General features: G+C 33.6%; 1 protein-coding gene across 1 annotated transcript; it reads left to right on the top strand.

Moving 5' to 3' along the window:
• Window positions 1-653: 653 nt before the first annotated feature.
• LOC123691774 (periodic tryptophan protein 2 homolog) lies at window positions 654-16,116 on the top strand. Its single transcript, XM_045636328.1, has 17 exons — window positions 654-703; window positions 773-885; window positions 1,335-1,429; window positions 1,947-2,075; window positions 2,515-2,948; window positions 3,328-3,499; window positions 3,843-4,010; window positions 4,416-4,668; window positions 5,074-5,221; window positions 5,841-6,032; window positions 6,604-6,749; window positions 7,264-7,411; window positions 7,809-7,952; window positions 8,553-8,662; window positions 10,639-10,787; window positions 11,145-11,349; window positions 15,973-16,116. Exons 1-17 carry the CDS (start codon window positions 686-688, stop codon window positions 16,100-16,102), a joined length of 2,754 nt encoding a protein of 917 aa, XP_045492284.1. The 5' UTR covers window positions 654-685; the 3' UTR covers window positions 16,103-16,116.
• The last annotated feature ends 142 nt before the right edge of the window (window positions 16,117-16,258 follow it).

Raw genomic sequence — 16,258 nt, 5'->3', positions numbered from 1 at the left:
CGCGCCGGAAAGGTAGGTATTAAATTCATAACTTCGAATATTCAAACAATGGTTTTTAGTAAGTACCAATTATTCAGTAGCTCCAATATAGGAAAATAGATAATATTATTATAGCAAACTAACTTTACCAAATCAAGTTTTTAAAGAAAGCTCCAAAACATACATATAAAATAAACGTTTAGTTGTGTTTAGTAAACTACGCAAGGAATAAAACTCGCAGTAAAAAGTTATTGTATCAATGCTGTAGCTGGTTTTTGAGTTATTTTATATGACTATAATAATATGTGAACAATTAATAAAATTATTTTACTATAACCAATTGGCATACTGTAATTCATCTGAAACTGATTATTTTAATGTATTCTCAGCAAATTAACATTTTTAATAATTTATTTCATTCAAACAACAAAATACTTATTTTTAATTTTTATGTTTTATGAGTTTAATCAAGGATGGCAATATTTTAGTAATGTGTTAATGTCATTATGTTAAATTATATAAAAAAAAAAATGTTAGTGTCATTTGTCAATGTCAAAGTCATAACCACGTGCGATTGACATTTGTAAATTTTAGAACTCACGTTCTGTTTTGTGAATTGTGATCTTATTCTCATAGTTTAGTTTTTTTTAATTCCATTTATGAATAAATGTGGAACAGAGTATCTTTCAAACAATAAATATTCAAGATGAAGTATAATTATAAAGTAAGTTACTCTTTAAACTTATTGTATATTTATTTTTTGGATGGTGTATTTTATTTTGTTATTTTTTAGTTTCAAAATTTACTTGGGACCGTGTACCGACGAGGAGATATATTATTTACAAACGATGGGAACTGTGTTATTAGTCCGGTTGGAAATAAAATAACAGTGTATAATCTGAAACAGTAAGTACCTATATAATATTTAATATTGAGTTAATTATACGATATATAGTTATATATCAATATGTAGTATTAGCCAATGTAAGCTTACCTAGGAGATTTAAAAAAATGTCTTTTAACTTTTCAAATTATAAGCTTGAGAAAAAGACACAACTGTTTTTGCAAATCTGCATCTGTTTTAAATTAAAAGAGGAAATAACATAGTATTGATAATTATTATCCTTTTCTATCTGTTCCCCGCGGTTTCACCCGCATTCCTACGCTCCTGTTGGTCTTAGCGTGATGATATAGATTATAGACCCTATAGCCTTCCTCGATAAATGGGCTATCTAACACCGAAATAATTTTTCAAAGCGGACCAGTAGTTCCCGAGATTAGCGCGTTCAAAGAAACAAACTCTTCAGTTTTATAATATTAGTATAGATAACATTGAAATATTTTAATCTTTTCAGAAATAAAAGTAATACACTGCCAGTTGAGAGTCATTTTAATTATACAGCAATTGATATTTCGCCAAATGGATCTGTTTTATTGGCAATTAATGAGCGTAAGTAATACATGTTCTTTTACATAATTTTTTATATTTTGCAAGATTGTGGCTATGACATTAATTTACAAGTTGAAAGAAGAGGGTTTCAGCTTCTCATTATTATTAGGTAACAAAGATTTTTGATTTTTTTTATTGATATTTTATCTTTTAAGTCTAACTTTAATATCATTTACACAGCCATGACATAATTTGCTACTTATCATGATGTAATTTGACCGCCTCCTTGGTACAGTGAATGACGCGTGAGCGTAGAACCGAGGGGTCCTGGGTTCAATCCCCGGTGGAGACGAAGTCTGTTAGGATACAGAATGCTGATCACCTACTTGTCCCTAAAGAAAATCGATCAGTGAAACAGGTGTATGCATAATGCATCTGCCCCTTACCCCACTACGGGGACACGGGACTTCACATGATGTTATTTCAGTAAATTTTTCATTATTATGAAACATGAAATTAGTTATTATGAAATTATCATACTCATTAATTTTTATATTAAAGTGAATCTTTTTTTTAGAGGGTGAGGCTCAAATGATAAGCCTTATTACATGCACAGTAATTCATAGATACAAGTTCAAGCAGCGAGTGAATGCTGTTAAATTCAGTCCTGATGGTCAGCATTTTGCGGCTTGCTGTGACGATACAGGTAATGTATGGAAATAATTGTGTATAATTTCTACTAGATTTCTGGGATAGAACCTATCCTATGTGTTAATCCAAGTTACCCTCTATATGTGAGCTGAATTTCATTGTAATGTTATTCTTTCACGCAAAGTTAAATATTTGCATGAAAGAATAACAAACATACACATCCATCCTCACAAACTTTCGTATTTATAATATTAGTAGGAAGTAGGAATTTCATGATCATCAGGCCATATATTATGTTGCTGTTGGGACACCAACCTCCTAAATTTTCATATTATATCTGTTGAATTCAATATGTTAGTAATAAGTTAAGTTTCAGTCAAACAAATCTTGTAAGATTTATAACAATTAATTATAATCCTTATTTCCTATTTGCTGTTGTATTTGTATAACAAATTATGTTTATATAAAAGTTCATAAGTTATTCTTTTTTTTAGTATTTATAATGACTGCACCCAGTGTATTCACTGGTGAATATAGATCCTTCATAATGAAGCGGGTCTTCAAGAAAGCTCATGACGAAGTTACATGCTTGGACTGGTCGTCTTGCGGCAAATTACTAGCCGCAGGCTCCAAAGACACAACTACGAAGATCTATACTGTAGAATATTTAGACAACCTAAACATGTATTCGTTAAGTGGACACACAGATAAAATAGTTGGTGTTTTCTTTGAGAAGAAGAGTTTAGATCTTATAACGGTCAGTAGGAACGGTCAGGTGTGCTTGTGGGATGCGAACATTGATCCCGATGATTTGGTGGTTTCGGAGGTTCAGATATCGCATCAGAAAAGACGAAAGATTAAGAAAGAAGAAGAGCTGTTGGACGATGATATTAATGAAAAGGATGACATAGAGAAGGATAAGGAATATGTAAGTTGTTTTTTGTATACATAACATTTTATGCTACACTAATTTTCCGCACGCGGCTTCGCCCGCGTTTTCAAAGAAGTCCCCGTTCCTGTGGGATATCCGGGATAATACCTATCCTATGTGCTATTCCAAGTTACTCTCATAAACATTCTCATTTATTATTCTTATTATTTTCTTTATTATCTTCTTATTACATTCTCATTTATTATCTCATTTATTTATATATATTATTCTCATTAATTATTATTATAGTATAGTATGTTTTCTAATGAAATTTTTAAAATTTAATGGTAGCGAAAAATTTGCACAATATGTTATTTTTTGTTTACCATGCAAATAACTTATTAAGTCATCAATAATATCTTATTTTTAATATCAGGAAAGTGATAAAGACGAAGAAATGGAAGAAACTGAAGTAAAAGAGGAAGCTAAAAGAATGCTATACAAGAAATTAGGCCGACATTATATAGGAGATGATATTCGAAACGCTAATCATAAAGTGAAGTTAACAGCTGCACAATATCATAAGGCTACAAAGATTTTAGTCACTGGTAAGTTGGAATTTGAACCTTATTTGTATGATAGAAAAGCTCTTTTCAATTAATTGTTGTAAATGGCTCTTACGATGATATGTTAGATGGTTTATTTAGTAGTCTAGTGCAGAATATTTTTTTTTTTTGGTTCTGGACAACCTTACTCTAAATATTTATAAATCTACACAACTGATAGATAGAAATCATTTTGTAGCGAAATTCAAACGCTCGTCATTCGCCTTAGTGTTGGTGAATTCCATCTCCTGATCGGTTTATACTCTTTAAAATTTCTCAAAATAATGTTGATAAACTTAATCATATCATATAACATACTTGTATTATACTGAAAATCTATTTGCAGGTTTCTCCAACGGTATTTTCTTCCTGCACGAAATGCCAGATGTGAATCTAATTCACACGCTCAATATATCGGAGCACAGGATCAGTAGTGTGGCGATGTCCACTCAGGGGGATTGGATCGCATTCGGTTGTCCCAATATTGGACAATTGCTTGTTTGGGAGTGGCAGAGTAAGTTCTTTTGCGTTTTGATAACAAAAAATGTTTTCTCAAAGAAGCTTCATTTCTGACACCTGTGCTCAGCACACATGCTCTTTTTTGCTTAACAAAATCTTGCTTTTTCCATGTTTTATGGCAGAGTAAAGAAAGGGGTAGAATGGTTACTTTATTTTTGAGTATCGAATTTCTTTTTTGTCCTTTTTTTGTGATATAGCAAGAAAATGGGTTGGTAAGCTGCATGATGTATCATAAAAATACAAATTAAAAATTGTGTGTAATCAAGAGGGGTATATAATTGGTTTTATGTTGCATAGTATAGAATATTTTATAAGACCTATATAAAGGGCCCCTTATATAGGTCAGTAAAGGGGCCCCTGCTACCTTTTGACCTATTTTCAATTCTTTTTCTACCAATAGGTGAACAATACGTCCTAAAGCAACAAGGCCACTCGTTAGACATGACCTGTGTTACCTATTCCCCTGATGGGCTCCATCTAGTAACAGGCGGCCATGACGGCAAGATCAAAGTGTGGAATACTACAAGTGGCTTCTGTTTTGTGACCTTTAGTGAACACAAGTCGACGGTCACGGATATAGTGTTTAGTGCGAATAAGAAGTTCTTTGTGTCTAGTTCGTTGGATGGTACAGCGAGATGTTATGATTTGACTAGGTAAGTGTTTGTTATTAATTATAAATGAATGCTGACATGTCTACTAACTACTGGTATAAATAAGAGCTCATTATTATTTGTTCTTTAATTACACAGTTGACTCAGGATAAAACAACATTCATTTTTCAATAAAAAAAATTAACTGAAAATAATCATAACAATACACTGTATTTAAGAAACTAAAAACTTAATGGGATTGATTAAATAAGTGGTAAATGTATTAAGATGATTCAAAAGTGCTTCTAGAAGAAGTCTAATTCAATAAATAAATGTTTGAGTTTGATATCATTTTTACGGGCAGACTGCAAGGTGACCATACTGTGATTTGTTCCAAACGTCAGGATAAATAATGTAAAAAAAAAATCGGTTAAAAATTTCTTCTTTAAATTAATTATAATTCTCCAGGTACCGCAATTTCCGAACGTTCACATCGCCCAGTCTGGTGCAGTTCAGTTGCGTGGCGATAGACTCGAGCAGCGAGCTGGTGGCGGCCGGCGGGCAGGATGTGTTCGAGATATTCATCTGGTCCGTCAAGTTTGGGAAGCTTTTGGAGGTGAGTTGTATGGTGGGACTGGATAAGCTGTTTCCGAACGTTTATTGTTCAGTATCGGCTTCAGTTCATCAGTTGCGTCAAGTTTGGGAAGCTTTTGGAGGTATAGTAGGACTTTTGGAGTGGTATAGTGGGACTTTTGGAGTGGTATAGTGGGACTTTTGGAGTGGTATAGTGGGACTTTTGGAGTGGTATAGTGGGACTGGATAAGCCGTTTCCGAACGTTTGCTCAGTATACAGTTCAGTTGCGTGGCGATAAATTGTAGAACAATGAAAGTAGGTAAATTGATGTATTACCATAAATTGTGGAAAATATCACGTTAATATAATTGATAGTGTGCATTAACATTTAATTACTTGCAAGCAAAACTGGTCTTGCGTCATGCGTGCAGGAAAAATAGCTAGGCTCATAGTGTCCTTGACAGTACAGTACAATTCTGTTTCTCAGCTAGATAGCTGTTATACGAACCAATCTGTAGAAAAAGAAAAAAAAAACTATATTTTCCACCCAATATGTGCATACCTGTCTTTATTTATTTACTTAATATAAGTACAAAAATGAAAATTGTATTTATCTATACTTCCTTATACTTTACATAATCCAGTTTTTTCATTATTCCAGGTTCTAGGCGGTCACGAAGCGCCCGTATCAAGTCTAGCCTTTAGCCCCAATCTATCTAGCTCTAAACTAGCTTCAGGATCTTGGGATAAAACTGTGAAGCTATGGAACTCGATTGAAAGCAGTTCGGAATGTGAAACTGTTAGGATGACTAGTGATGTGCTGCAAGTTGCTTTTAGACCGGATGGGGAAGAGGTTAGTTATTTTAGGCTATTTATATATTAATAGAAATAGAAATAGAAATCGTTTTATTTGCCACCATGTAACTCTTAGTAATTAATACACAACACAGAAAAAAAAAGATAGTAATGGAGGCAAAAAGGACGTCAATATTAATCTAATATTAATCTAAAGAAGTATATTGTAGTAGTTCATACTAGTATTATAAAGTATTATTTGATAATTTTTACGTAACTTAGCAAGAGTCATTACGTGCGCACAAAATAATAGCTAACCGAATTGCACTTTTTCTTTAACTTAAAGAAACATGATTAAAATTAAATAATGGCAATAGGCGTAGAATAATATTGAGTATTAAAAATGACAGTTATTAGATCCATTAAATTTGGTGCGATTACTTACCCAAATAATGCAAAATCCTTGCAAGGTTATAGCGAGCAAACTTTTCACTGGAATGTAGTGTATTTCGCATCTGCATCAGAATATCTGTTTGCAGTATTCTCGAAACGGATGAACCTTTTTCAATGCAGTTTTTCACCCTTACCTATTTAATTTTTTAAGATATTTCCGAAATAATCTATTTCAGATAGCAGTATCCACACTAGATGGGTGTATAACATTCTTCAACGTGACGACATGTGATCAAACCGGCAGTATTGAAGGCAGGAACGATCTGGGGTCCGGAAGGGCGGATACTGACCTTATTACAGCGGAGAAAATGTTGAAAACTAAGTTAGTTTTATATTGCTTAAATATAGTTCTGTATAAAATATAATGTGACACATATTGAATACACAGTTTTTAAATGGCAAGCATACTCTTATGAGTTTATGATCGCAGGAAAAGTTCTTGTGGTTTCAGCTTGCAGGTTTTTTTTTATTTGACAGCTCTATTTATCAGAAAAACTGTGGTCTGAATTAATTTGGTGATCTCATCCTAACTTATTCTTAACAATGGGTGTTTTCATTGACTTCGACTTTATAAGTTACTAGCGGTCCGCCCCGGCTTCGCCCGTGGTACATATTTACGTGTTCTCTACATAAGAACCATCCTCGTACTTCAAGGAATATTATAAAAAAAGAATAATCGAAATTGGTCCACCCGTTACGCGCGATGCCGTGACCAAGGAAAACGGGTTTCATTTTTATAATTATATATTAAAGAATAATATTAATTGACCAAATAAAGCATAGAGTTATAGCCAGTTTTTGCATTTTTTGTTAATTATCTATTATTTTTATTACAGAGCGTTCACAACAATATGTTATTCAGCGGACGGTTCGTGCATACTAGGGGCCGGTAATTCTAAACACATTTGCCTATACAGTGTGAACGAATCGGTTCTGATCAAGAAGTTTGTCATCACGCAGAATCGATCCTTGGACGCTATTAGTGTGAGTTTGTGTGTTTGTTTTAGTTGATCTGCGGAATGGAAAAAATGCCAAAATTAAAGTTTTAATGTATGATGAAAGAATTTTTTTTTGCATTCTAATGCTTTGTGAAAGTTTAACGTATTCTTGTATAAATCGATTGGTGCTCATTAGTACTTACTTCACTAATATACAGAATTGATATATATGATTTTTTGTTAATATTTCTCGGATATTGTTCTCTTATAAAATCTGGAATTTGTTCCATAAAATATAAATAAAATCCTATTTTGAAGAAAATATCCATAAATACAAATTAAAATTCCATAGTACACAATTAAACGACTTTCTAAAAAATGCATTTTTCGTACTTTTTTAACTACGAAAAATGTAAGAATTAATATAAACTGTATTTTTTCAGGACGTAATAAACCGTCGTTTTCTTACCGAATTCGGTAACATGGCGCTAGTAGAAGACCGCAGTTATTTAGAAGGTGGGGATGTTAATATTCGCTTACCTGGTGTGCAAGCGGGCGATATGGCGGAACGGAGGGTTAAACCTGAGGTATGTTATTAAATTATTTATTTGAAGGAATTATATGTATGGAGAAAAAAAAAAACATTGTGATGGAAAGTACAATAAAAAAAATGTAAACTGTTACTTCGTGAAAGCATGTAATGTTGGTAACTTGGTAAGCTGCTTACGAAATTTAATGCGTGTTGTTTACCTCCATATCTCTCTCTATACACGAGTAAAAAATATATAGAACTAAGTTTCGCCCGCGGCTTCGCCCGCGCAGTCAAAGAAAAACCCGCATAGTTCCCGTTCCCGTGGGATTTCCGGGATTGCGTCATTTTCCCGGGATAAAAGGTAGCTTATGTCCTTTCTCGGGTATCAAAATATCTCCATACCAAATTCCATGCAAATTGGTTCAGTAGTTTAGGCGTGATTGAGTAACAGATAGACAAAGTTACTTTCGCATTTATAATATTATAGTTTGGATTATAAAAATTGTGTTTAGGTAATAAAATTTAATTTTGGATTAATTGTTTTGCTTATTAGTATTAACTTTACGATAGAATTAACTTCATCTTTTGGTATAAAAAATCCATTATTTAGCTAATAAATATAATTAAAATAATAAAATAATCTATTTCCCCGCAGGTTCGTGTACACTGTGTGCGTTTTTCCCCAACCGGTGAGAGTTTCGCCGCATGTGCTACTGAAGGGCTATTATTGTATAGTCAAACTGCGGGCATGGATGGCACTTTTAGGTGATTTCAATAATATTTCTAACGTTAGGGCTCTTTCAATTTATGCGTTTCGTATCGGACCGCTACAGTGCCGAAGCGGTGCGTTTGTCGTACGGCGCACGGCCGGTCGTTTGTTTTCATACAAAATGCACGGTGCGGCAACAGCGCGGCGTCCGCACCGCGAACGGTCGACAGCAGGACGGCAACGTCATAAATCCCACGTGTTCAGTTTAGGGATGTCGAAAGTGAAAAAAAATATCGATATATCGATACATCGATATTTAAAAAAAATCAATATTGGCATTGATATATCACGGAAAAATCATCGATATGTCGATATATCGGAAAAATTTAAAAAAAATATTGTGGTTTTAAAATAACAGTGTATTTAGCTAGCCTAGCGCATTAATATCAATTGTAATTTTTATACAAAATGTAAATTATTTATTAGACAAAACAACATACTTAGTTACATATCAGACACAAAAAAGCGATCTTCTAACTTTTAATAAATCAGGCAAACCAGTATTTGTCTAAGAGTCCATGGCTTAACTGGTGTCAAATAAATTTAAAACAGCACTAGCATACAAACGCACGGCAGTCAGATACGCTTTCAATTTAAGCGTTTGGTAACGGACTGCTACCGTACTGCAACGGCACGGCAGCGGGTTATAACTAGCGGCACGGAAAACGTGCGGCAGCGGTCCGGTACTAAACGCATAAATTGAAAGAGCCCTTAGACGTAACTTTTGATTTAATGTTTTTGTGGATGATGAATGTCTATATAGTTGTCACTGTTACCTGTCAGAACATGCTTTTATTCCAAGAAGCTTATATCTAATACACTGGAGACCTCAGTATGAACACTAACCTGTCACAAGAAAATATGACCTTGAATGACGCCTGTATGTTCCTTCATCCCTTTCACACCAACTTGCCAAGTTAGGTGTGAAAGGGACAAAAAAACATACAGGCGTCATTCAAGGTCATACCTTCCCGTGACAAGTCAACGTTCATAGTGCAATCTCCAGTGTATTAGATATAAGCTTCTTGTTGTATTCTGTCGAATACGATAAATTTCCGCTTTCCTTTGACTCGTGGCGCATTCGTACGAATGGTGTCTAGGGGCTCGGACGTTGTTTATACGACGTTCGACCCAACTACCCACACTTTACTAATAGTCGTTGACTCGCTGCGATTTGTTATCAACTACCTGGATAAATTAGGTAGTTATGTAGAATCGCAGTACATTCTTATTACATTCAAACTAATATTTAACCCGGCCTCGCGTGTTATTTCTTATACTACTACTAGCTTACCGCCCGCGGCTTCGCCCGCTTTCCACGATTTGAGATTTAAACTATCCTATCTCTCAAGTTGGATTGAACTGCACATGGTGTGCGAATTTTATTATAATCGGTTAAGTGGTTTAGGAGTCCATTGAGGACAAACATTGTGACACGAGATTTATATATATTAAGATAATTATTAATTATTATTTAATTAATTGCTCTAAATACTATAAAAGATTCGTCAAAAATTAAAATTGTTAGTTTATGATTCATACACATAGAATTCACAAAGCAGCTGGTTTAGTGCTTACAGACGATTTGTAAACGTTTCGTTTTAAGGGATGTTTGAGCTTTGGGCGTGTGTGCTCGTGTGTACGTGTGTGTGGGTGTATATTGTTCTCTACAGTAAACATATTATCTCTTTGTGGTTTTTGGTATGTCCATTGATGTTAAATGTATTTTTTTATTGATAAATAAATAAATAAAAAAAATATACACGACATATACACTTTACATTCCGAAATACAAAAACAGTAATACAATCAGGCGAACAATATTAATAAATAGTAATAATTTTTATTTCATTTTATACAATATTCTTAACACACGCAACATAAAAAGCAAAATAAATGTGATAAGCCTAACCTACTATTTACAAAATAAAATATTTAACTAAAATGACTTTAACCAACATTTCTCTCACAGGCCATACCGTCTAGAAACAGGGTCAACTCCGCTAGCAGTGAAATCTCTCCTCGAGAAGAAATCCTGGGGTCCGGCATTAGTATGTGCGTTGCAGCTAAACGAACATACAATCATACAGGAGTGCGTGGAGTCCGTGCCCCCTGGAGATAGTGAGTGTCTTATATATTATAATAAAAATTGAAAAACGAGGAAATAAATTAATTTTATTTTACCCGTGAAACCGTGCTGCATGTCTAGTTAAAAATTTTATAGAAAGCAACTTTCCGCACGCGGCTTCGCCCGTAGTTAAAGGAAATTCCCATAGGAATAATGTTTCGCCGAATTTAAATTTGCTTAAATGTAACTAGCCTAACTTATTCTGAATAAAAATCATATCAGAAAGTCGCTTCGTTGCTACGTTAAAAAAAAACAATCTACTTTTATAATATAAGTAAGGATATATAATTTTTTAGTAAGGACAATTTACAATTATGTATTTTTACAATTTTACAATTACTTTTTTTCAGTCGACCTTACAGTAGCCAGCTTAGATGAAGACTATGCACACAGACTCCTATCTACAATATCGAAATTATTAGAAGACACAAAACACATAGAACACTCACTAATATGGATCCGGGCGCTCATACAAAAAGGGAAAAAGATCCCAATACCAACGTTATTGGGCTTAGAGAAAGTTCTTACTGTGAAGTATGGACAGTTGAGTAAAATGTAAGTATTTTACTTTAATATCTTCAATTTATTGTGTACTAGGTTTCCGGCTTTCCGCCCGCGGCTTCGCCCGCGCAGTCAAAGAAAAACCCGCATAGTTCCCGTTCCCGTGGGATTTCCGGGATTAAAAGGGATAAAAAGTAGCCTATGTCCTTTCTCGGATATCAAAATATCTCCATACAAAATTTCATGGAAATTGGTTCAGTAGTTTAGGCGTGATTGAGTAACCGACAGACAGACAGAGTTACTTTCGCATTTATAATATTATTAAGTATAATAAGTATGGATTTTGACACAGGTACTAGAAATAACAACAACACAATTACGATTAAAAAAACGTCCGAAGCAAAATTCTGCTTACGCAAGTATTGGGCAGTGTTTACAAATGTCATTTACTTTGCCTTTAATCATATTCCAACAAATAAGTATCATCGGAATGTCGTTTAATATACGGTGTACATATTATAATATTTTTTTGTACGTTTTATCTTGTATAGTTTGGAGTGATTAACAAAGAAGTCGTTTAAATATAGCTTGTGTGCTGAGCACACGTGTCAGGAGTGAAACTTCTTTGATGAGATTCAAGTATCATAATTCAAAACCGTCACCTTACTCCGCGACGTGACGGTATTGCCATGATCCGACCTTGAAATTTTAATCTCAACGCGCCTAAAGAAGTTTAACTTCAAAAATGTTTATTTGTACTACCGCTTCCATCTTTTTTATCGTTACAACTATTTTTTTCTCTAACGTTCAATATAATACGTCATACTGTATTATATTGAAACAGTTTTTCAGTTTCACTAACCCATAGAAAAAATTAAATACCAAGCCTAATCTAAAAATAGATATTCATCTTAGCACCCTTTATCTGTATCAAACACTTGACCTTATCGCGAGATAGTGTCATAAGGCAAGTTATGTAATCTTGATGTATGGGTTAGTGATTTGTATGGAATCTCTCGTGTCAAATATACGGTAATTCTTGACTAGTTGGTTAGCGTGATTTTGGTTGTTTTGTGTGGGATATTTTACTTTTGTCTCGTATTTTTTTATTCGATTATTAACAAGAAAATAATTATTGTACATTCGAAAAAGTTTTAGATTTTTTCTCGTTTTGAGTATAGATTTTTCTTTATCTACACTTCTACACTAATATTATAACGAGGAGAGATATGAATGTTTGTATGTTTAATTGAATAGACTCCGAAACTGGATCGATTTAAAAAAAAACTTTTACCATTAGAATCCTACATTATCCCTGATGAACTTTTTTTTAACGCTATATTTTATGATGTGTTTATCCCGGATCAGCCCGAACGGAGCCGGGACGAGCGGCTAGTAATTATATAAATCCCTTAAATCTATACTAATATTATAAAGCTGAAGTTTGTTAGTTTGTTTGAACGCGCTTAACTCGGGAACTACTGGTCCGATTTGAAAAATTATTTCGGTCATAGATAGCCTATTTATCGAGGAAGGCTATCACCACGCGAATAAGACGAACAGGAGCGGAGCACTGCGTGTAAAACCGCGGGGCACAGCTAGTAAATAATATATTAAATGTATTTACACCACTCAGGTTTCTTTTGATACGAAAAAGGTTTTATCAATAAGACAAATGGCAGCACAGCTGACTTCCGAGGTCACAATTTAGTTAGAAAAACGATTCCATCGAATCGTGCAAATATACAACCTTGAAAATAGTTAGGCTTTTTGTTACACGGTGATAATTGCTCAGTCGTTACATTTCTATTCATAACTTGGCTTAGAAAATTATATTTGATGTAATGCTTGAAACGTCATCCAGCACACAATCTATACTAATACTAGCTTACCGCCCGCGGCTTCGCCCGCTTTGTCTAAAACCTAATAAATTATATACTGAAACCTTCCTCTTGAATCACTCTATCTATTAAAAAAAACCGCATCAAAATCCGTTGCGTAGTTTTAAAGATTTAAGCATACAAAGGGACATAGGGACAGAGAAAGCGACTTTGTTTTATACTATGTAGGTAGTGATTATAAGGCTGAAGTGTTTGTTTACACAGGCACAATTTTATTTTAATTACACACATGTATAAGTAAATAAGATGGCAAAGATTTTTTTATATTGAAAAATTGGTTTGATATTAGTAATACCGAAACAACTCATACAGCCGAAAATATTTATGAGAATTACATACCTACATTTCCTTAAAATTGAGTTGACTAACGTGTTAGATATCCTACTAATATAATAAATGCGAAAGTTAGGGAGGATGGATTGATGGTTGTTTGTTACTTTTTCACGCAAATACTACTGAACCGATTACAATTAAATTCGGTATGTAGGTAGCTGAAGACCCAGAATAAGATATTGGCTCCTTTTTATCCCAGAAATCCCAAAGAAACGGGGACTATTCGGGTTTTTCTTTTAAAATACGGGCGACTGCGCGGGCGGAAATCTACTAAAACTAAAAATATCTAAGTGAAATTAAGCCGTTGAGAAGAATTACAATCGGTCTTAGGTTTATAAAAATAACGTTCGCTTTTGGGAACAAATACTTAACAGTAACTAACACTAAGGATCAAATTCAAATTTTAAAGTGCCCAAAATACTTTTGGATATCCTTCCTCTTTCGTATAAAACTAAAAAATATTATTCCAATTTAAAGGATACTCTGTTATTTCTTTGTTTCCTATTTCTAAGTGCACAAGTCGAAAAATATTTTAAAGGTCAAGATAACGTTATCGTAAACATATGACTTGAGGAAGATTAAATCTTATTTTATGTTGGTACTTGGTAACTTCGATACCTAATATACTACGGAAATGGAAGTTTATTACTAATGTAGGTAAACGTATTAGGTTATCTGTATTTGAAGTTAAGTTAACCATAGATTATATTTTGAAATAGGTACAAAGAATGTAAAAAATTTGATTATTTCGCCTAAATTTTAGTGTAAAACTATCAAAACCTCAACACAATTAAACTTTACGATACACAAATACTTACAACCACAGACATGTATATTAAGTAGACAACGCAAGTACCGCGATCTGTATGAAAACCAAGCGTGTCATATTTTTTGTACTGACCTTGACGCGTTATGACGTCACGAGTGCTTTTTAGTGATGGGAATTTCATTTTACGCTAAATCGATTAGGGACGACACTCGCGCGGCGATTCTAGTATATATCGTTTTCAGTATATCAATTGTCGGATAGGCTGTTTTTGTCAATAGTCGAAGCTTTTTTCCTTCAACAAAGCTGGCTTCATTAAAATGTTTAGAGCAAATTGTGCTATATTTTGTTGGAAACCAATCTTTATGTCCCGTTGCATCGATCCATTTTTCTTTTATGTTCGGGTTACTTGGAAAACTGAAAAAACAAACATAGTCTAAGCAATAAGGAGTTTTCTTAAAAAACTCCCAAGATGACACTTTAACTAATGGCGTCCATGTCCATATTTATTTTTAGTACCTTTGTATTAAAATACTTAAAAGTTCTAGGTCAAGTCGTATTAAATGACAAAAAAAATCTATGCCTTTTTTTCTGAAAAATTGCTCCTTCAAATTATCATTTTTCTGTCCGATTATAAAATCGATTAGAATCGAGAACTGTTGCATCAAAATGAACATCACTAACCACAAAATTGGACAGAAAAATGAGAACAGAAAAATGAGAAAACGCTATTCATTGCTTGTTATCATACGACGCGATCTTTACCGTGCCAAGTAAAAGCCGCAATGTATTCCGAATCATTTCGTATGATTTGGTATCCGTGTTTGTCACGATCGTTTTCCACAGATATTCTTTATTTGATTTTAAAATAAATAGTGCATATTCTGATTAGAAAATTACTTACCGGTGGAAGGAAACATCTCTGCTAACTCGGCAACTCACAGCTGTGGAGTTTCTACAGTTTATAACGGCGCAATTCGGCATTTTACTTTATTCAGCTTCACGTCTTTCCTTGGCGAACTGCAAGCGCGGACTGAGTGTAGGCCAGCGTCAAGTAAGATTCATAAGCTTAGTTTGGACACGGGAAGTACATACACTCGCTTAGTCTATCTTGATACATGTCTGTGCTTACAACATAAAGTACAAATTTCGTTTATATTGTTATTTGGTTGTATTTGGAAAATAAACATATGGAAAGAGATAAAATAAACATATTGTTTTAATTATTCGAGTTTTTTTCAGTGTACATTACAATTGTAGGCTGTGTAGGTATTTGTTACATTTTTCATAACCGAGTTACATAAACAAAAAAATCTATGTACTTTTTCTAAACAACCTAATCATCATTAATTATTTGATACAATTTTAATTTCCTTGTTCAACCTGAATGCAAAGTGTTAACTTATATCACTAGCTGTAATGTTCGGTTCAGATTACTTTTCAGTTTTCATAAATTAATAAAATATTTTAACGTTAAATCGCTGCTATTCTAATGATAAAATCTACCTCTGTACGTCCGCGTCCCTTTTAAAAATTGCAACTGCATTTCTTATTCCCTAACAAAATTTTGTTTATGTAATTGTTTTACGGTGTCACAAGCACAAGGTTTATAAGTAGGTAGTCTGAATCCATATGTTTCTATGAATTACATATTAATACGAATGTTTCTATTTTCAGATGTGACTTCAACAAATACACGATTCGTTGTATCAAGACAGTGGCAGAGATATTGCCAAAGGAAGATGTTGAAATGGACAGTGAGAGTGACCAGTCGAGTGGAAGAGGGACTTTTTCGGATTCTGAATAAAGTTTTTAATTATATGTGTTTTTTTCATTTTATCCTGCCTGTCGAAAATACTATAATAGCATGCCATAAAGTTTTTTTTGTATTCACTTGCTGAGAAGGCATTATATTGAAGTTTGAAGTTAAATTATTGTTCTATGGCAATATTAATTAAAAAAA

The sequence above is a fragment of the Colias croceus genome, chromosome 5 (genome assembly GCF_905220415.1).
Source record: "Colias croceus chromosome 5, ilColCroc2.1".
In the NCBI taxonomy this organism is placed as follows: domain Eukaryota; kingdom Metazoa; phylum Arthropoda; class Insecta; order Lepidoptera; family Pieridae; genus Colias; species Colias croceus.
Note: the sequence above shows the minus strand (reverse complement) of the source record. Positions and strands in the feature narration are given on the sequence as shown.

Excerpts from the sequence above, each read along its gene's own strand:
- LOC123691774 (XM_045636328.1), top strand. Across the intron at positions 4,669-5,073 it reads AGATGTTATGATTTGACTAG|GTACCGCAATTTCCGAACGT; the intron begins GTAAGTGTTTGT and ends ATAATTCTCCAG. Across the intron at positions 10,788-11,144 it reads GTCCGTGCCCCCTGGAGATA|TCGACCTTACAGTAGCCAGC; the intron begins GTGAGTGTCTTA and ends ACTTTTTTTCAG.